The sequence below is a fragment of the Polistes canadensis genome, unplaced genomic scaffold (assembly GCF_001313835.1).
Source record: "Polistes canadensis isolate GaletaPanama2010 unplaced genomic scaffold, ASM131383v1 scaffold_86, whole genome shotgun sequence".
Taxonomy (NCBI): Eukaryota; Metazoa; Arthropoda; class Insecta; order Hymenoptera; family Vespidae; genus Polistes; species Polistes canadensis.
The window spans coordinates 291,313-314,299 of record NW_014569633.1 but is presented as its reverse complement, the minus strand read 5'-3'; the positions used below and the strand labels follow the sequence as shown (position 1 = coordinate 314,299).

The 22,987-nt window shown below is 31.9% G+C and overlaps 1 protein-coding gene across 2 annotated transcripts in view; it reads left to right on the top strand.

Annotated features, from left to right (window-relative positions):
- Nucleotides 1-21,300, top strand: part of LOC106786862 (ubiquitin-like protein 3) — an 89,088-nt gene extending 67,788 nt beyond the window's left edge. Inside the window, exons 1-4 of one of the 2 annotated variants that reach the window (XM_014748709.1) lie at nt 6,699-6,779; nt 18,940-19,048; nt 19,727-19,891; nt 20,948-21,300. In XM_014748709.1, the coding sequence (XP_014604195.1) occupies nt 6,714-6,779; nt 18,940-19,048; nt 19,727-19,891; nt 20,948-21,012 (405 nt within the window). In that variant the 5' untranslated portion in view covers nt 6,699-6,713 and the 3' untranslated portion in view covers nt 21,013-21,300. Of the gene's footprint in view, nt 1-6,698; nt 6,780-18,939; nt 19,049-19,726; nt 19,892-20,947 lie in introns of those variants that run through there. The other variant, XM_014748710.1, reaches the window with a different exon arrangement.
- Nucleotides 21,301-22,987: the final 1,687 nt, after the last annotated feature.

Sequence of the window (22,987 nt, the reverse complement as noted above, 5' to 3'; positions counted from 1 at the left end):
AAACCATATCATATATGTATACTTACGTTCTCTTGTGAATTACAGGAAGAGGAAAATGAATTTGTTTAAATACGGTAGTGATGATGGTGGTGGCTGTAGTAGTAGTAAGTTTCTAGAACGGAATAGTGACTCTCTCTTTTGACTTGGTATTCTAAAAGATCTACGTGCGGTTAACATTTTAAGAAAAAAAAAATATTTCTTTTTTTCTTTTTTTGGTTTTAAATAAAAAGATAAAGAGAGAGAGAGAGAGAGAGGGATAGATAACATCGACGACAACACGGAACGCTTATATCAAGATGCAAATTTCTTCTTGGCAAGATCTCACCGCGTAACTTTTATTTCCTTTCCTACTTTTTTTTTTTTTTCTCTCTCTCTCTCTCTCTCTCTCTTCATCGAGAAAGAACCAGAAGGAGGATACTCTCGAATGTGTCGACTTTGGAGTCTCGAAGAAGTGGTTATCTTGGTGTGTCCCGGTGCGACGATAAACAGAAGATCGTGACGGATCCACAAGACTCGAATGAAAGAGACGAAGATCCTCTAGAGAGTGTGAGAGAGAGAGAAATAAAGAGAGTGAAAGAAGTAGATGGAAATAAGGGTTTCGTTCTTATCTCGAACTGTCAGTTCTTCTTTTTCTTTGCTTCCTTTCCTTTCTTTTTTTCTACTTTTTATTATACTTTTTTCCTCTTGACTTTTTCGTCTGAATAATTTTTCGTATCTGAATGACCTATCTTAGAAAATATGTAGGAGATGTGCGCGCGTGTGTGACTTTGTACGTGTGTTTAGTAATTTTAGTAGTGGTAGAATAGTAGTAGTAGTAGTAGTAGTAGTAGTAGTAAAATTGCTGTCTCTTTCTTACGTACGTATCTTTATATATGTAAAAGAGGAAGAGAGAGAGAGACAAGCCGCCATTCTGGCGTCTTCAAAACACCTTTAACTACTAAAGGAAAACGCGAGGTCACAAATAGAGATAGACCTTCAACGTGTAAGCAACCTTTCCTATGTACTCCTCGACGAACCACTCCTTTTTTTTCTTCTTCTTCTTTTTTCTCTTTTTTTATGAGAAAGAAGGACATTGAGAGATCGAATAGAGAATCTTTCTGAATAAACCTTTTTTGTTTGTTTGTTCGTTATAGTCAGTCCTTTTTTCTTTTTTTTTTTTTTTTAATTTATAAATATCAATCATCGTATATTATTATTATTATTATTATTATTATTATTATTATTAATTTATATTTATTATTGAGGTATATAATTAAAATTAATGATGTTTCCTTATCGTGAAATATTATCGTGTAAAATGTTATATGATTTTATTATAAAATTTTTCACATGAGACTTTCGTTCGTGAATTAAACGAGACAATAATTACAGTTCTCTTTACAATTACCGGAAGTCCGTGTATATAAGAAGTAAAAACTTTAACGGATAGTGCAGTGCGCTGCTGGGCTGCAGTCAATGGCGAAAAGAAAGAGGATTTTAGAAAACGCGAATCATCCTTGAGAAACAAAAGAAAAAAAGAAAAATAATACGTTTTGTTTCTGGAAAGTTCAAGCCCAGCGTGGTGGAAATGCATAAAATTAATTATTCTACAATCGTAACGATCTATCTCACGCGAGAACTTGCGTAAGACGTTGGTAAACGATTATGTTCTACGGTTTACAATCAGTGAAAGTTTCTCTTTGCGTTTGTGCATAAAAGGAACATGTTGCTTTTGTGAAACGTTAATTTGATTTTTTTTTCTTTCTCTCTCTATCTCTCTCTCTCTCTCTTCTCTTTTTTTTTGTTATAAATTATCAGTGAAAATATTTGGATATCACATCTGTAAGAACAATTGCATTTTTATAACGTTATTAGAAAACATTCGAATTTGAGATTTTTTAATTAAATTTCGATATCTCAAAAAGATAACAGAGTCAAATAAATGAAACAATATTGAATTAATATTCTGTTGATTGTTTGGTTCTTTTTTCGATTGATTCTAATACTATTTGTCTATAGTGTTTAAAAGGAATACACGATCAAACAACTCGGTTTAGAGTTATTAGCAATGTATAATATATCATTCATTCGCGAATAAAATATTGACTTGAAATAAACGGAATACGGATCGTATTTATCGATGTTTATTCATCATTCATTTTTCATTATCGGAATTTTTCTTTTTTTTTTTTTTTTTTTTTTTTTTTTTTTTTTCAAACGAATCATTACTAATTAATTTGTTTTAATTGATATTTCTATAAAGAACATTTTGCAATGGTATTAATTCATTTTTTAATTTCCGTTCGTACCCATAATCAGCTTATTNGAAAAATATACATTCCAATTAATTTGTTTTAATTGATATTTCTATAAAGAACATTTTGCAATGGTATTAATTCATTTTTTAATTTCCGTTCGTACCCATAATCAGCTTATTTTATTTTTTTCGCATCCTAATATTCTTTACCCGGTATAATGATATCCAACTATTGAAAAAGCTTTTAAAATTTCTTAATAAATTCGATCCGTTGGTTCGTTCGAAAATTCTTTTTTACCAAATACGTTTTTCCACGTTATTATCTTATGACACGTTAAAAGTTTTCACCGTTCTGTCATGCCTTTCATTTCTTTTTATCTATCCCTTTCTTTAACTCAATAACTTTTCTACTCTTCCTTTTTTGGTTTCATATTTTTTCTCCCTTGACTTCTTCCTGATTGGACGATTCTGTCACAGGAAATATATGTATATATATATATATAAGAGCAATTTTTCTGATAGGGTTACGTCAGAAATAATTACTCCCTCAGCACGAGTTATATATTTCAAAAAATAAGAAAAAAAAATAAAATTCGAATATTTTTAACATTTAATTAAGTATCATCTCGTAACAATTCGAAGTATATAATAAATAAATAAAAAAAAAAGAAATATAGTTATATGTTCACATATAACTAAATATTTATTATCATAATATACGTATGTTATATATCGTCGAACGTTTAAAAATGTTTCTTTGTTCGAAAGATATGATTAAAAAATCATGTCATCTTCCTCTAATCCTTTCCCAATAGTATAGTGTCGTCAATTTTTCATTGTCTTTCGTTTAGGCGAGCTTCGAAGTTCCCCAACGCACTATTCTTGTGTATAATATGCAATATATATAAACGTATACACACATAGACGTACGGGGAAACAATGAGTCGCAATTTTGCATCGAAGTTTTGTCTTTAAACAGCTCGTATTTATGTATGTACGGTGTACGATGTCTTCCTTCGTTTTTATTCGTCGTTTACGGATGCTCGCGGCGTACTGTCGACATCCGCATAGCATGTAAATAACCGCCAATAAATTCAACCGATTGATCGGTCCATCCTATGGCTACCCACCACCGTCATTGTTGCTGCTGGTTCCATCGCGATACTGATCATCGACTTCTCTTTAACGACGTTATTTATGCCCGTTTCAATCATTTATGAGCGAGCCCTCCTTCTTACCTGGCCTTGATCGGGACCCTTTTGGTAATGTCCCTGACAAAGCACGGGAAACAATTGTTATTTGCAACCAACATTCTATAATACTTTTACTTATCATTACGATTAACTTTTATCAATCATTCGATTATTCGTTTATCAAATTTATTCGTATGCGTATATCAAAATATTTAAACATTTTTGTGTGAAAATGTATATATGTATATGTATGTAAATTTAGAGATTTTAAAAACAAATCTATTTCTCTCTGTTTCTATCTTCAAATGTAAAACTTATTATTTTTTCGTCCAATTTCATTTTTAGAATAGTTCAGTGTTAATAACTTACGTTTGTTATTTGGAACAGGGAACATGGATTAGAAGGAGTTAGTATTTTTCGATGCAAGAAAATATTACTTTTGACGTAGGAATTTTTCTATTTTTCTTTCTTTTATTCTTTCTTTCTTTTTCCCCTTATTCTTCTTTTGCGTTCAGTAAATTTACTAGAGTTCACGTTACATTGAGACATACCGCGAAATATTTCAAAGCAATTCATGAATGTACGCGTCACTTAAAATTTACCTCGTGAAATTTTATTCTATTTCTCTCTTACACTCTCTCTCTCTTTCGCTCTTTTCATTATTTCGTGATTATGTGACCACGTACATACTTGTTAGCGGTTCGGAATTAATGTAACATTTATTACTGTAGTCGGAATAATGCCATTAATTATATCGTAACGATATATATATATAAATTAATGTCTATGTAGATGTAGATTTGCGTTATTGCCAATTATTTATTATTTTTTGGTTAACAAGAAATAAAATTAATATACTTTTATGTTGGTGTTTCATAATATGGTAACGAATGATGAAAACTTAACGTTGATTACGTAAATTATGAACGTTAATACGAATCATCGTAGATTGTGTTATTATATAGTTCAAAGATAAGGTTAATTTGATGATCTCAGGAGAGAAGAAAAAAAAAAAGAAGAAGTAATAGAAAATGTTAATAGATCAATTTGATGAATTTGAAAATTGGAGTATATTGGTTTGGGGAAAAAAGTTATTGTATCTTGAAAATGAATGAACAATAAAAAAGACAAAATTCGATAGATTTGGAAATTTTGTTACAAAAAAAGGGAAAGAATGTGGGTCAAACTGGTAACAAAATTTGTTATGTTTGTGAAGGCGATAGCAGTATTAGTACGCGTGACATAAAGCTGGTCCAAAGGTTTTCAATCTAGAAATTTTGAATGTCAACGCAATATTCGATGCAATAGTGAGTGTAGGCATGGAATTAAAGAAATCAATCACGAAACAATTGTAAAATATATTTTGAGAATATGAAAAGAAAAATTTGTTTCGTTTTTACAGTAAAATAGGAAGAGACTTTTTACTTTACCTAATATATATATATATAGTTTGCGATAAAACGTACGAAAATAATCGGTAGGTAGGAACAATAGGACTCGCATCCATCATGCAAAAATCAATTACGTTTCCCATTAAATCGGATGATTATATTGTCGGTTCGCGAATACACGTCGACAGTTGCGAATACTACAGTTTGCTAATTTCCTTTTTAACGAGCCAAATGTATGTATATATATATATATATGTATACATATATTTAATCGTATTTAATCGCTATACTTTATGGGCTTTATGATCATCGATACAGAGGATCAACTTGACCTGATTACGTGATATCAATTAGAATAGTTATTGAATATAATACAATTGTAAATAAAAAAAAAATATTACCCCTGATTCGCGTAATGCATTATTATTCTCAATGAAAACAATGAAATATATTTTTTTTAATAAACAACTCATCGATAGATTTATAGTTAAGAAAAAAGAGGGGGGGGAAAAAAATAAAAAATATAATACAATTTTACAAAATCTATAATAATAATAATAAGAAAATTTCACGAGAATGGGTATACAATTAAAATATGAACCAAAAGAAAAAAAAGGAACTAAAAAATTATTTAATATATTGTATATTATTTAAAATATTATTTACTCTTCTCGTTATATCGATTAAAAAGTGCAACATAGTGCGTATAAAATATCAAACGTAATTTCAGTCAGACTACACGTACGTGTAGTCAATTTGATCCTACAATCATAATCTCAAAATTAACTACCATACATGTATTTGTACGTAATTTTGCTCCTAAACAGCGTATAATTAAAGGCACAAAACACAAGAGTCGATCAGGACCACAAATAGCCGGTTGGTTCATTAGTATTCGCCAATTACAATCGGCCAAGCCGGTATCGCTCGTGTATCTCGACGAGACGAGCATCGGACGGACGAAGATCAAAGGATTGTTCGTGTCAATTCTCTCTCTCCCTCTCCCCCCACCCTCTCTCTCTCTGTCTCTGTCTTTCTCTCATGGGGAACGGGCACAGAGAGGAGAGATAGGTTAAAACACGAACAAATTTGCATGGTTCGAATCGTTAGGATCATCGAATAAGTGAAACGAAACGATAGAATCAATGATCGTATATAGAAGGAACCAAACATAAAAGTAATCGTTCATGTTCGTTCACATTCTCCATACCAAATTCCTTTCTTTTTCCTCTTACTACTTTTTCGATTAGTTCGAAATTTATTCGAAGGGCGTTCGAAATTGCCCCACAGTGGTTTTTTTTTTAGATTCATTCGAAGGACATGAAGTAGGAAGAATGTTATTAAACGTTCGTTGTGTTGTGTTGCGCTATACTATCGAAATCATTTTAACCGATAGTTAGATACAAAATATATTAAAATGATATATTCTTACTTGTTATTATTATAATATATATATATATAATTTAAAATCGAAACATTGCACTAATCTTCATTTTATTACTTAAATTAACATTACTTTTTAAATTAGTATTAAAAGAATGATTGAATATAGAAACAGTAATATATATATATATATTATAAATTGAAAATTGTGTGTAGTAGTAATTTTTTCCTTTCGAATCGTACGAGAGTTAGATCCTTGGAATGATAAAACGATGCATTATTATTTTATTCGAAAATAAAATAAAGAAAAGAAATGTTATTTGTATGCGTGTGTAAACATGTACATGCGACATGGGAATTCAAGTACTGTGGAATTGAATTCGATTTTAGTCGCGTATACAACCTCTCTCTCTCTCTTTTTCTCTTTCTCTCTCTTTCTCTCTCTCTCGTAGAGGACGTATGGATGTAAGTGCGCACGAATGCACTCGGTTTTGCCGCCCGAATGCCCCAATGACCCGGTTAGTCGATCCCAACTCTCGTAGCCTCGACATCGTGACGCGCGTTCATGGTATCAAGGTAAAACTATCGTAAAGCTTAGCCCACTTCCGTTACATCTTTGCTTCCTTCGCCTACTCTTATACTCCTTCTATCTTCCCTTTTTACGGACCATCGCTTCCGTTTTTGACGTTGACACTAGCAATCAGTAATAAATAAAACTTCCTACGTGCTGTAAAGAATTTTTGTTCTCTTATTCCATTACAAGAAAAAACAAACCCCACCAATACGATTCTTTTTTCAAACGTGTTGTCTCTCTCTGTAATTCGAAATATTAATTATGAAATCATATAGAATGTACTTACAATTCGATGATGGGGAAAATCTAATAGGATGTTTTTTTTTTTTTTATAATGGTTTAAAATTAATTGGTAAATACTTTTCGACGTTATTGTCATTATAATTTCAATTAAATCGAATATAATTCATTAATTGAATGAAACAAGTAAATATAAATAGGTCGAATGAAGATAATGAGAGAGAAGGAACAAAAATGTATAACTACAAACGTACAGTGATTCACGGGAATATATTCGTAATAATCTTCACTGTAAATTTGAAATCATTTATATTTACTCGTAATACAAACTTTCACAATTTCTATCCGCAAAAACCTATTTGAAGATTATTAAAACTTTCATATTGATATCTCTCAATTTGATTTTAAAGAAATATTTTTTATTCTCACACAATTAGAGAGAAATATAATTTTACATAGTGAATTCGCCACGATAATTGCTATCGGAGAAAATAAGTAATAAAATATAATATTTCATTTAAAAAAACAAACTTGACCTTTAAATTTCAGAAGAGTGATTACACCTAGCAAAAAAAAAAAGAACTGACGTCATGTTATACTATCGAATTTTTAATACAACCTTGATTCTATAAACTTTTCTATTAACTATCATACTTTAGGGTGGCAAGAATTAGTGAATCACCCTATATATATAAGAACTAATTAAATACAATGAATATAAAGTTATATAATTACGCATATTCGCGTTGAAATCCATTGTAATAATAGGTACTTAGAATTGATCCTTTTCTCTCTCTCTCTCTCTCTCTCTCTCTCTCTCTCTCTCTCTCGTTTTCTATCTAATCTTCCTTTGTTTCGAACACTCATCGTGATAAATTACGAAAGATGTTCAAAGATCCTCGACATCTTAATCCACTTGTCTTTACGTTAAAAGACGACGACGACGATGACGACGACGACGACGACTTCCTCATTAAACTCGTCCGAAGATTATTCGAATTCTCGCTCGCCCGAGCGTGTTACGAAGGGAAAATAATTTGAAATTCATTTCGAAGTGAGAACGCGATTCGTTACGATCTACGAATGTCACGCGTGATTATCAGTTAATTATAATTATTAGGACATTAAGTATGAAATGTCAAATTATTACAATTATTTTTCAGTATTATATACTTCGGACATTTCATACTTAATTGTCTAATCTATTTACTTTAGTAAATCGTGAAGGAGGTCGTCTCATTTTGATTAACCAATCGAATTCTAGTCATTTTCATTAACGTCTTAAAAACAGAGAAGAAATAAAAAAGGGGAAAGGAGAATAGGGACAACACACTACGTGTAAATCTTATCGTTTAAATATATTTTTTAGAAACACTGTGATATCGAATTACTTTACTACTCAGGATAAATATTCTCTTTAATTCGAGAACTCTAATCCTTTCTCCTGCAAAAGGTGAAAGTAGTGAAAGTATAATACGTATGAAGATATCTTGTCGTGAGATTATCGAAAGAATAATCGAATGTTGTTCTTCTCGCGAGATCGATTAAATAGAGAAAAGAAAAAACAAAATAATTATTATTGTTATTATTATTATATTATTATTTCATTCGCCTTTCTTTAAACTTTCCCTGGTATGATCCTTATTTTTTTGTCGATATAAAATCATATATTTATTTATATATTTGTTGCTTCTTTTCGGTATCGTTGGAAGAAAAATTATAATATTTTATTTTAAATATTTATTCATTTTACTTACATTTTACATGAAATATTTTTTTTCTTATCTCATTGGTATAACATATTAAAAATTAAATTAGTAAGTTTTTGTAAATATGAAATGTATGAAAATATTTAGATGGAAAATGTGATAAGACAAAGTTTGATTGAGGATACAAATTGTGAACAAATATTATTTTCATTTAAAGGAAAGCTAGAACGATCGATGTTTCCTCTAATATTCGAAACAATATACTTTTTACAAAAAAATAAAAAACAAACACTCAAATGTATAGGTTCGCCCATCATCGTTACACTTTCATTTCGAGAAGAAATAAAATATTAAACAATTCTATATACGATATATTATATAAATGGAAAAACAACAACGTTTCCAATTTCGCATTAATTATTTCTCGCTTCGACAGAAAATTATCAAAATTATTCTGTCGATCAAATAATTGTATTGTTACATGCGCTTTAATCGTGACGTTGACGAGTGTGTGGTCGAATCATTTTTCCAATAATAAAAAGAAAGGAAGAAAAAAAAAAGAAAGGAGAAAAAATATTAGGATGGAAAATAATTTTTCCTCGAAAGGACATTAAATTAATGAGAAAAATCTTTATCATTATTTACATAGAAAGAGTCAAATCGTAAAAGCCAAAGTGTGACAACCTATAAGCTTTTATGTTCTATAAATGAACCGAGTCCCCTCTTTATATGAATTCTTAGAAAAGCAGCCGTTCAAGCGATCTCCATTTATTAGAGAAGACGATGATGATAACTGCGGTTTGCAACGGTGATAAGTAATCGTTAAAAAAAAATAAAAAAAAATAAAAGAATAATATTCGTTTTTAATAGCGATACCGTTTAAAAGGCGAGTCGAGCAAATGAAATGCGATAAAATATATTTATTTCATGCGAATTAATAATTTGAAAATACATTTTTTTTACTTATTTTATTATCTCATTTGTCCATTCGCATATTTTGAGAAAAAAAAAAAAAGGACGGGTAACATTTTTATTTCGCATTTTGTATATCTTATCGTACGACGATAAAATTATAAATAATTATTACTTCGAGAAATACTATTTTTATTTATTTTTATTTAATTGTTTTTCTTTTTTCATTTATCAAATAAATATCGATCTATCAATTTATATCTTTGTTATAAATTTTCTTTACTACCTTATTTCGGTATAGGGAAAGTCATTCTCTTCGTGAAAGATGATCGAAATATGAATTTTTCCCTTGAAGAGATCGGTTCGCGCCTACGCTTTAGCTTAGCTCGAAGCTTAAATGGAACAGCCACTTAAGCGATAGAAGAAGACGCGAAAAACCGCTTTTAGATTTACAGGAAGCGCCATCAACGTCGGCTGCGATATAGCAGGAACAATGAATCGTTTCTTTGCTTTTACGATACTTCGATTTATAAAAAAAAAAAAAAAAAAAAAAAAAGTTAGAAAAATTTTGAAACTATTTATATATTTAGATAATGCATATCTACGTAATGGAACGCGTCGTCAATGAACAGTTTTAATTAACATTTTGTCTATAAACATATATATTATATATGACTTTATTAAATATCAATGATCTTATATTAAAATTCTTAAGAGAAATTTATAAATGAAGAAGAAAAAGAAGAAGAAAGGAACATGTGGGCTAATAAAGAAAAGAAAGTTATAATAATCAAATGTTAATACATTAATATTAATAGTAATAATAATAACGATGTTAATGATAACGATCATCGTGTATGGGAAGAAGTGGAGTGTAACGTAACACGCATGTTAACAGAATTTATTTAACAATTAATCTCTATAACGGGTTGGTAAGTAAATATCACGAAATCGTATGTGAAATAATTGTAATAATACAAGTGAATTAGTTTTGTTATTCTTGTTTTATTAAATATATATCAGAACCAATAAAGAATCGTATCCGTATAATATGTTCAATTAAAATTTGACGATATTCTGAGGTAAAATTTAATCAAATGAAAAAGATATATATCGTCGATAAATAATTGCTACATATATATTATTAATAATTTATTGAATATGAGAAAATGATTATACGGAACGAGCGTTGCTTTTTTCTTCTTTCCCTTTTTTTTTTTTTTTTTTTTTTTTTTTTTTTCTGATCATTTGCAATCGTCGGAATAAGAAATTTTTCAATCGAATCGATATCGACGTTGAACCTTCGGCTCTCATCCATACGGGATAGCACCAAATTCGATTCATTTTGCGTGCACGGTAACTTGGCAACGCTCACCCACGCGTATACACCAGCATCCATAAGCACGGGCTCGAAGTGACGATATTTGCGTACGAGAATGATCCGTCGTCGTACGTCAAGTTCTCGAATAAACGTTTCAACGATTATTACGATTCGTCGGGAACATAGTATAGTAACAGGTGTACTTAACCTATTTGCATCGATAAACGTCTCGATGATGTGCTAGCTCTTTTAACCCTGGCCTTAATCAAAAGAATCGACGTTGATATTAGACCCAACCAAGTTTCTTTCAGGGTGAGATCGTTCCCGAGATAACGCGAAACTGTTAATTAATTTGCTGATATACAAACCAATATAAAAGAAAAAGAAAAAAAGAGAGTGAGAGGGGGGCGGGCGGAGAACAAATTTTTCTTTTATAGATACGAGATAGATAAGTCCTATCTATTATCAAGTGTGTTTATTTTTATAATACTATATCTAATAGTTCCATTTAAATCGATAAAAAAATAATGACGTTATTTATTCACGAGAGATATAATTTCACATGGTATAAAATGTAATAAGTTATTTAAAAAGTATTTGGGGAGGGGAAAAAAATCGTTGTCCTAAATCAAAGAAGATCTGGTTAAATGGTTAATGAGGAGGAGGAGGAGGGGGAGGGGGAGGGGGCAAAGAGGTGAGAAAGAGTGTGTGTGCATGTGTTTGTGTGCCGCCTCCGCGGTACATCGAATTAATTCGTCCATTATTATATAGCAAATTTATTAGTCTAAAAAGCTTTTATACTCGTACGTAAATTCTAGTTCGCCACGACGACGATCATTTATCATCGGTGTTAATTAAGTTAAAGTGCGCATTGTTAAATTCGATGGAACTGTGCCAAGTATTTCTACCTAACGACCGAGACTGATCGATTCCTAGTAGAAGAGGTCAATGACTTCTTTAACTATACGCGATCAGTAACAAAAAATGTCATTTGTGTGTGTCTAAATGAAGAATATCTTTAAAAGAACTCGTCAATCATTAACGTATTATAAATAATAAAACTGACACGATATTACGTATGAAATTTTGTAATCTTGTGTTAAATCAACACAATCTGAGAGATTTACTTGTTCACAAAAGATTATATTAAATTAATTCTTATACAAACAAGGAATAAATCTCGCATTATTATCGTTTAACGAAAACGAAAAATTTCTTCGGTTTCTATCAAATTGAAATATAGCCGAATCAAAATTGTACGACTAACACTTCTTTTTTTTTTTCGTAAAAATGAATAATACAAAAAATATTAATCGAAATTTCGGTTATAAAATCCCAAACGCGCGCTCGAAAATCCGAGAAAAACGGATTGCACGAGGAGATGATGCGAACTAGAGCAATTGGAAACGCGTTAGAGAACACATTGGGAAAAAGGGGAGGGGCAGGAGGGAGAGAGGTCATATCAATCCTCTCGAATTCGGGACTTGGAACTTGGATCATGAACGAGATCGATGATTCTCGTTTGATCACTAACTATTCTACTTCTCTCTCTCTCTCTTTTTCTACTAAAGCTTCGTTCGTTCGTTCGTCGTTTCTAAGCGAATAGAAATGGCCACACCGGATACGGCATTAATTGTCGGTTTTAAATGGATTCACTCCTAATCGTTGAATCATCAAGAGAACGGAACGCAATGTTTACCGTGTATTTTGGTGGTTTTGACAGATATTTCGAAAAAATTTCCTATCATTCCATAAACCGATTTCAACGCGACCAACATTCATTTACAATTTCCGTTCTCGAACCTTTTTGTCCCCTCCCTCCTCCCCTTTTTTTGTTTTTTTTTTTCTCTTTCCCATCCTTCGAAATTTTTTACATCGGAAATTTATTTGCATCGATCGCGTCTATTGCAGCAATTGTAAATTTTGATAGATCGCTGACGCGTGAAAAAAAAAAAAAAACTTCGGTGGCGCATCAACGAATATATAAAAAGCGAAAAAAGTGCTGTCGAAGTATGCACGGGTTATAAACATAATCTTCGAAATTATTATCAAAGGTTTCTCGTACTAGGAGGGGGTCATCGTAAAAAGCCATATTCATAGTCAGCTTAGAGGGTTACCGGATGCGTTTCATGCTAATTTGAAGTTCGTCGTTTTAAACCAAAGTATCGCACCGTCGCGAACAAAATCCGTTCATGCAGAATCTACGTAAAAAGGAAACCAAAAAAAAAAAAAAAATAATCTTTGCTAACTTTTTTACGTAAATTTATTTTCACTTTTCTTTATTTTTACACTCGATATATATATGTATATATATATATATATAACGAAAATTTATTAATACTTTACAAAAAACATTTGATATAATAATCTCTCATGAATGCAACATACACGTAAACTTTACAACGAGGATTCTCTGGGAGATGATTCAAAGGTTAAGAGTAAAAAAAAAAAGAAAAAAAGAAGAAGAAAGAACCCCGTACACCCTTTTATCTCAACCCTATTGTACTTGAACGAAAGGGGGACTGACTAAATAACTAAAAAAAAAAAAGAAAAAAATATAACAACTCGAAAAAGAAGAGTTTATTATTCGAGAAAAGGATGGTAAAAGAGTAGAGACGCATTTATTTTACTACCATTCGGTTGATCTCAGTACTCTCAACTTTAGCAAGTAGATGGAAGAGTGCAGAAGAGAGAAAAATAAAGAGTAAAAAAGTCCTGAACTCTTGGTTATCATCGAAAAGGGGTAAACTCGATACGGGATGTAGGAAGCGTATAGAAGAAGCGTTTCCAGGCCGAAAGAGTAGCTAGCTTGAAGAAAGGGTGAGAAGATAGGAGAATGAGAATGAGGCTGAAGCTAAAGCTGAAGCTGAAGCTAAAGCTGAGGTAGAGGAAAAGAGAGTTGTGTAGGAAGAAAGTGGTGGAGAAGGGGGGGGGGATGAGAGAGTCAGAAGCAGTCAGTACCTCTTTTGAACATACGGTAGCCGACTCGAACGGAGAACACGACGCATCGTCGTGTAGTACGCGTTCGTTCAACGTGTTACTCCACTTGCCAAGAGCCATAAGAGAGGAACAGAAAGAGAGAGAGAGAGAGAGAGAAAAAGAGAGGAGATGGGTAGACTGATGGAGAAAAAGAAGAGTGAGAGTATCGAACGCTACCGCATGAATAAATCCCTTTGAAGTACGTGTTGGTCGACCGACTCTCCGAAAACTCTCTTTCCCTCTCTCTCTCTCTCTCTCTCTCTCTTTCTCTCTTTCTCCTTCTCTTTCTCTCTGATTCTCTCTCTTGGACCATGAGGCAACGATACACCCTTTTCTCTTTCCACGGTTCCACGACTTCAAAACGAGAAGATAACGCGCTTCCCCGCAAACTTCGCCTTATGCACGCAACATTGTACGCACGTTACCACAATTCAACGACTCTTAAAGTCTCTTCTAACCAATACGAGCACGCGTCTCAATTTTTTTTTAAAAAGAACGAAAAACAAAATTTCTATGGAAGAAACGAAGCGTGTTCGACGAGAGACAAGTGTCATAATAAAGAAAATCAATTCGTTGATTTCAAGTTCGTTTATTACCTTTTTCTTCTACTTCTTCAACTTCTTCAAATTGTTTGTTTTTTTTTTTTTTTTTTATTTCTTTACTCACTATAATGGCAATTACGACAATGATATTTAAGTCTCGGAACAATTGAAAAGTAAATTTATTTTATGATTTATATATTTTATAATATTCCAAGTCTTCTTTTTATTCATCCTTTTTTTTTGTTCGAGTACGAGTCACTTCTCTACGAATATCTCACACTTATCCAATATTATCAAAGGGGTCGCGTCTTTTTACCGCCTCTGACTGGAGTCAACAGCACACGGTTTTTGTTTTCCCCGAACGTGTCACCCTTCTTCCATTTTATTAACCGTGCCAACGTTGCTTGCCATTGGTAATCTGACGTGTACTAGTAATCCAACTTAACCCGCTGGATCATTTATTTTATAATATAAATAATTGTAAAATATATAAAATAAAATAAACTTTTTAACTTGCATTAATACACAAGTAATAATTCTAAAACATAGACAACTAAACTACGAAAGCTTTCAATTAACATCTAAAAATAATATGTAATAAATAATAACTAAGAAAAGTTATATCGAAAAAAAGAAGAAAAAAAGAAATATACATATATATATATATACAATATTACCGTGAAAGACCCAATATTTCAGTTCATTCTTATACATTAAATATTTCCAAAATACACCAAGTTACCACGTGAATCTTGACATTGTCCAATTTCAATCTTTCACAGCAACGTATATAGAAACGATAATGCAAATCAATTGCAAATAAAACATAAAAACATATGTATGTACTACGCATAACTTGGCCGTACCATAAATGTAGTTTACGAGACTACAGTTTGTCGATTTTAACAGTTAAGCTCGCAGCAAGATCGTTCAAGTATCGTCAAAGCGATCCCTCTTTATATCCTCGAAGAGCTATCGAAGGGAGGCCTGTCGACGACTAGACTTCCAAACTTTAAACATCGATCACCTTCCTCTTTCTGTCTGCCCTCTTTTCATCTCTCTCTAACTTACTCATTCACTCACTCACTCGCTCTTATAAATTCTCTCTCCCTTATTTTCTCATTTTCTCTTTCCCTCTCTCCCTCTCTGTTATACTCTTCTGGGCTTCCGAAGGGACGCTTTCGGTGTAACGAGCAAACGCTTAAAATTCGGCTCGTTCACGTCGAACGATAACGGTTAATCGTGAAAGCAACTCGCTTCCGTCTCCTTCAAGAGGAAACAAGCGCTCGATACTCTCGGGAGGACTTATCGTCTCTTCAGAAACGATCCTCTGTTGAAATTCTCTTTCTATCTCTTCTTCTCTCTCTGTATCTGTCCTTCTTCCTTTCGCAATCTCGATATCTCTTTCATCAGTTTACTCTCATCTCTATTCATCATTTGTAATTCCATAATTAATCCAACTAATGTTCGCGTTCTTAAAAATTATTAATATTATTATTAATATTATTAATAATTCGTTATCGTTCAAATGAACTTTTATTCGTTAATCTTTTTTCTTATGTTTTTTCGTGTTTTTTTTTACAAAATCCATATGTTCCGTGTTTCTAACTTACATACAATTTATTACATACAGGAAAGGGGTTCTTAAACAGTTACCTTATTTTCCCGTTTTCTTCCTATTCCTTTCTCTCATCTTTATTCATGCAACTATATCGTTTTATATGCATCATAAAAGAAAAATATTAGAATAAATCGAAACGTTAGAAGAAATTTCTTATCGATTTAATATATAGACATTGGCATAACGATATACTTGCTGACTTTATTATTTGAATAAATTTTTCATGGGGCTGTGTTTTATTCTTTTTTCTTCTGTCAACTTTCAATAATGCTTTCAACACGTAGTACATATACATATGTAATAATTAATGTAAAAATATACTTGACATTGAAATGACCGTTTAAGAAAAATATCCATCCATTTACTTTTTTTTTTCTTTTTTTTTTTTTTTACTTTATCTGACTTTTGTATTATTCCAAGTAACAAAGTATGAATCAACGTTAAAGGAATGATCGTGCTAAGGTGACATTATCAAATTCGTTAAAGGGTTGGCCGAACGTTTGGCAGCATTTGCTGAGCTGAACGATCCTATGTGTATAAGTATGTGTATGTATGTGTGTGTGTATGTATGCCTTTAGCATCGGCCGATAATTCGTGCGACGAGGACAATGATTTACGCTTTAGCGGCCGAACAACGGATTCTTGTGACCGCAAAGACCGCAAAGGGTCACGAGCTGGGCGTAGTAAAGCCCTACCGCCCTCTTCCTTCTCCTCTCTACTCTCTTTCGACCTGAAGCCCCTCCAGACTACACCCTTTTATCGAGTCTTCCTCTCCCTTTCCCTCTCCCTTTCCCTTTTCCACCTCCTCCTCCTCCTCCTCCTCCTTTTCCCCTCTTTCCCTGTCTCTCCTACTTGACGTCCGTGATTATTTATGCCGACTGCTTCTCGTTCGATAATTGAATTCGCATTCGCCAAAGTACATACCAACGGAAAACGTCCTTAATTTGAAAACTTTTCAATACGATTAAATAATAAGGAAAATAAAAAAAATAAATCCGTTGCATTAAGGATTAAGTTTTATCGATAAATATATATATGTTATTACAAATATAAAATATAAATATGAATATCAGACACAAAATATTTCTTCAATATTGGTCTTTGTTTAATACTTTTTTCTTTCTTTTTTTGTCTTTTTATTTTTTAGAAAAAATATATTCATACGAAAGAATATAAGATACAAATAAATGCAAAGCGTTAATGTACATTGGATGTGATACCAGTGTTAAATGCATGATTGTTTCATTGAACGGTTTGTACCCTACTGATGTGTGTGGTATACAATTAATTATAATAATCGGATAATCTCGTAAACGAACGGGTTGTGATAAAAAAAAAAAAAAAAAAAAAAAAAAAAAAAAAAAACAAGAAATAATAAAGTCGCCGAACGGAAGGAATGACATACGAAATACGATCCCGTCTATCACGTTAACGTGTTAAACAACACTTTATCACAAAAGTAAAATAACCCGTTGGTTTTATTTCATCAGATATGCGCGTATGTGCATCATGAAATTATATATCACTTTCTTATTTCTAACAAGTGATTGACCGATAAAGAAATAGAAATAGAAACAAATGTCTTTTACAATTATTATGTATAACAAGAACGTTAAACGTAGCAATATATAAATATAATATATCAACGGTATATATATATATAAAAAAATAAATAATAAAAATCCAATTGAGAATCGTATTTGAAATAATTTTTCGATTCATTGACTTCTAGTAAAGATCATAAAAGGTTTACGGTGTAGAATGACGAAGAAACACGTACGAAAAAAAAAAAGTGTTAGATGTTGCGGTAGAAACTTCTTCCTCCACGTTGTGATCCACAAGAGTACACGGAGGAAGAAAAAGACTCGACGGATATGCGGTTAAGGAAAAATAAAGTCGGTTAAGAGCCCTGCGCCTTGTCCGAAAAGCGCCAACTCGTTTGTCGCAGAAAAGGGATGGAAGTTATGGAAAGGGTGCTCGGGTCGATAGATTCGTGTTGAAGTGTCGCAGATAGTTGGTTAGATAGATAAACTGGTAGAGAGGCAGAAATAGAGAAAGAAAGAAAGAAAGAGAGGGGGGGAGGAGGAAGGAGGGAGGGAGAAAAAGAACATGTATATATAATATATATATATATATATATATATATATATATACTAGTAGTAGTATACACCCTTCGGTCTTTTTATTATAGAGATCCGATCGTTCGTGAAGATTGAAAAAATTCATCCGACGTTGAAATGATATTGGGAAAGGGAAAAAAAGGAAAAGAAAAAGGAACAAAAAAAAATATAACTTTTGCGAGATAGGGGGTAGATATGAAATCGATAGTTTTGTTTTTTCTTTTCCCCCGTCAAAGATTAAAAATAATAAAAAAACTACAAATATTAAAGAACTTGCGTGTATATATTAAAACCATTGGCTATTCGTGCACGACTACCATCGGCATTGCTGGTGCAAACGTCAGTCGTTAGTTTTTATTTATGTTAATATAAAAATATATATGTATGTAAGAGTAATACCTTCGATTCGATTAATTTCACGTGTATATTATGATGCCTGTTGTTTTTATTTATTTTTTTTTTTTCTATAAATATCTAATAAAAATAAACAATTAATTTGATATGTGTCTATCTGTGTTGTATCCAACATAATGAATTATTAATCGAGGATATAGGACAGAAAATGTTTACGAAATGGAAATGATTTAACACGTATGTCTACGTCGTACGTTAACTTTTAAAGAAAATATAAAAGTATACTATTTATTTGTTTAATGTGTGTTCAAAAAATATTCCGAATTTTTGTAAGTATCCCCTTGTTGCTTTTGATATGTTACAGATAAATCTACGCCTCATCCTCGTCAGTGGTAAGACAAAAGAGTTCCTATTCAGTCCGAGCGACTCCGCGGGAGATATAGCTCACCATGTGTTTGAAAACTGGCCGGAAGGTAGGTTGTTATTAGATTTCGACATTCCGCAGATGCTTCTGTGTAGAACACACCGGATAGAGAGAACACCGGATAGGAAAGGCGGTCGTTAGTAGTCGGTTTAATTCAAACGGAACATAAGATTTATGAGACCGGGCTAAGCTACTGTCGATTATATTGCATCGAGAATCTTTCAAACAACTTCGGGGATTGAAAAATCATCGTTGATCCTCGTATATCACTAGCAAAGCAAAGAAGAACAACAAGAAGAAGAAGAAGAACAAGAAGAGAGTAGTAAAACTAAAAGTCGTATGGTTTCTAAGTTTAAATATAACTCTCTTAAACGAAATGAAATCTTTTCGAAAGCTTTTTCTATCGAGTATACGTAATTCTTATAATTATCAATCAATCAAGTCGGATTTTAAGAGAGAAAAAGAGAGAGAGAACAAACAAACAAACAAGAAAACGGATCTGTAATTCATTGAAAAGATGTTTTTTCTTTTCTTTTTTCTAAATTAAAAGATTTTTTCTTTTTATTTTTTGAATAGTTTAGTAAAAGATTATCGAGTTTTTAGCATCGGAGCATCTTTCAATTTCTCCATTCGACGTTTTAAAAGATTAAGTTTGTAAAAGCTCGAGAATGCGGATCACTAGAAAAAAAGGTATTTCAGTGCTAAGAGGATACTTTTGTTTCTTCAGACTGGGCGGAAGAGGCTGTTGCCAAAGCGGAGATCCTGCGGCTAATCTACCAGGGTCGTTTTCTGCACAGCAATGTCACGCTCGGTGCACTTGGGCTTCCTTTCGGGAAAACCACGGTGATGCATTTGGTACCACGAGAAAATCTTCCCGAGCCTAATTCCCAAGGTAAGAGGAGAGAAATAAAAAAAGAAAACGACCTTGCACGTTTTTCTCGTCTCTTAATTTATTTCCCCTTCCCCCGCCCCCCCCTTCCTTATCCCCGAGATATATAATCTTTTGTTACGTGAAATTTTAAACGTTTCATTAATAAAATTGCAATTAGAGTCACGATTGCAATAGTCTTTTTTCGTTTTATATATTTTTTTTTTCTTTCTTTCTTTTTTTCGTGGAGAAGTATGCGTGCTCATAACTAAAAACCTCGCGATTAATTTCGAGTAATTAAAACGAAGGTTTATAGCAGTTTAACGCGACTAAAAAATATAATTCTCGTAATTTCGTCTACTACCATCTTGACTATCAAAAGTAATGAGATATGTTCACAATCCCAAAGATTCTTTTCTCTTAACCTGTTGCTTCTGTTGGTCATGGAAATAGATAATTATGTTACACAATGATAATGTTTCTTTCACGCGTTTTTAGATTACGTGCTTATTTATGGAATACATTTAAACAACGACAAATATTTCCATTCCTTGCGAGTTTCCTATCTAATGGTCAATGCATGTACATCCAACCTGACTATCTTGACTATGATGACAACTAATTAAGATTATTCGATTCGATATATTATAAATGAATCCCAAATACCTTTTTCTGATTCAATCTTTCACAAATATCCTTATTCTCGTTTAAAAATATATGAAATAATTTCGATAACATTTATTCGCGATGCGATACTGAAAATCGTGACCAATAGCTGTGACTGAATTGAAAATTCAATGCATTCTGACTACTCGTTATATTTTTATTCAAACACATTTTATTTCGGTCGTATTTATAATTGTTTATTTTATATAATACGTGTGTGCTGTCATTCTCTAACCGATTTTTTTTTTCTCATTTAATGTTCACGTAATGCGGTTTTCAATTAAAAAAATAAAAACCAAGCAAAAATACAAGTGTCTAATTTATTCGTTATAACTAATATCATGCTGTATTATAAATCTAAAAAATATAAATGAAATATAAATATGAAAAAAATCATTTCCCTTTTCGTTTCAGATCAAAGGCAAAAAAGTAAAGGTGGTGGTAGCAGTTGCTGCTCAGCCTCCTGCTGCATACTTTAATCGGCTGCCCTGGATGTTCTGAGGTCGTGTTTAAATGTGAGCCCAGCACGAATAACTTCGAGCTGAGCCATGATTTCTAAGGTTTTATGCTGATGTATAAATGCTAGTGGCTGAGCTCATGAGCAATGTAGCACAAATTACTACAATTCTACTCGTTTACTTGTTGAGATCGGTAGAAGAAAATAAAATGAGGCAAAAGAAACGACAGTGAGAGGGTAAAAGGAATGAAAAGAAATTTCAAGACAAACAATAAAAGAAAAAAAAAAAAAAAAGAAAGAATTTAACATCCATAAGAATGAATTTGAAAGTGAGGAACAAGAAAATGACAAGCACATACACGTACACAAGCGTTTGACATGTTACTCGATATATAAAAAATTTAATGAATTGAAAATAGAAAAGGATAGAATATAAAATATGAAAGATAGACAAATAATATTTCTTTGAATTTTAAATAATAATAATAAAATAAAAAAATAAGACATATTTTGTTTCATATTGTGTGAAATTATAAAACGAATATGAAGGTATATATGTATATTTATATATCGTATAATGATTATTGATAAGACGACAATGATTGATCTATAGCAACGAGCACGATGACATCCACCAAATAGAGGAAGTTACTATTGCTATTGGAAAGAATAAGAAATACGATTCTGAAATTATAATAAATTCTAATTTTTTCGTTTCCTATCGAGAACGCGTATATGCCATGTGTATAATTTATACAACGGGACATAATTCATGCATACATATATATATATATACACACACAGACACATCTCAAACACATAACATACACATACACGCGTACACTTTGCTCGGTGTCTTTTGCACTGAATAAAAAATGCTTGTTTATAGTCTTTCGATGGAGCCAGCGTGTTGTGCTATAGCTGTTTTCGATCAGATTCTATCGATCAATGGATCATCGCGACTATGCATTGCTGTTGTGCAGTTAGAATGATCTAAAAAAATGTATAGATCTTGATCGTATCCTATGCTATCGCCTTGTATGAGAAAAAGACACGAAAGAAAATATGAATAAGAATAAGAAAAATGAAAAGAAAGAAAGAACGAACTAATTGTACCAACACACTTTCCCCCTGCAGTTATGCATTTTACGGTGAGAAACGTTTCGATTGAGATTAAAAAAAGATAGAGATAGAAATGGAGAGAAAGAGAGAGAGAGAGAGAGAAAAGAGAGAGAAAAGAATTATTGTTATTATTATTTTCGTCTTTCATTTGATGAATAAAAAAAAAAGAACAAAAAAATTAGCAAAGAAAAAAAAGTGAACATATAGAGTTTCGATAATTAAAGATAAATAAAGCTCTCTTGAAAGACGCTACAATGCTTAAAAACTCAACCACTACTCGACTACCGCAGCGTTATAACAATTATGTAGATGGAAAAAGATAAATCATATGAGTGTGTTTGCGGAAAACACTGTACGAATGATATATGTCAATCGCGCGTATGGAAGAGAATTTGTGTGTATGTATTAGTGTGTACATGAGTGTATCGTATGTCAGAAAGAAAACGAAAAAAAAACTAGCGAAAGAAGGAAAAAGTGATAGGGGGTGAGAGAGTGAGAAGGGTGAAGGGGGAGAAAGTAAACGAGGAAGATAAAAAGGATGGGTGAATGAGTGAATGTGGGAGAGAGAGAGAGAGAAAGAGAGAGAGAGAGAGAGAGGAGAGAAAAAAATTTATGTTGTGATATGCAAGTAGTAAATATATTATATACAATACTATTATTAAAATTATATTATATATATATAAATATATATATATGATGGTATGAGACACGTTGACACGCAGTTAAACTCTCATACGAATAGACTTTATTATCATGAATTTAAAGTAATATTATGACGCCACTTGAGAGTTTAGTATTCTGAATAAGATTACCAAGGAACGAGGTAAAAGAGATTAATAATAATAATAATAATAATAATAATAATAATAACAATA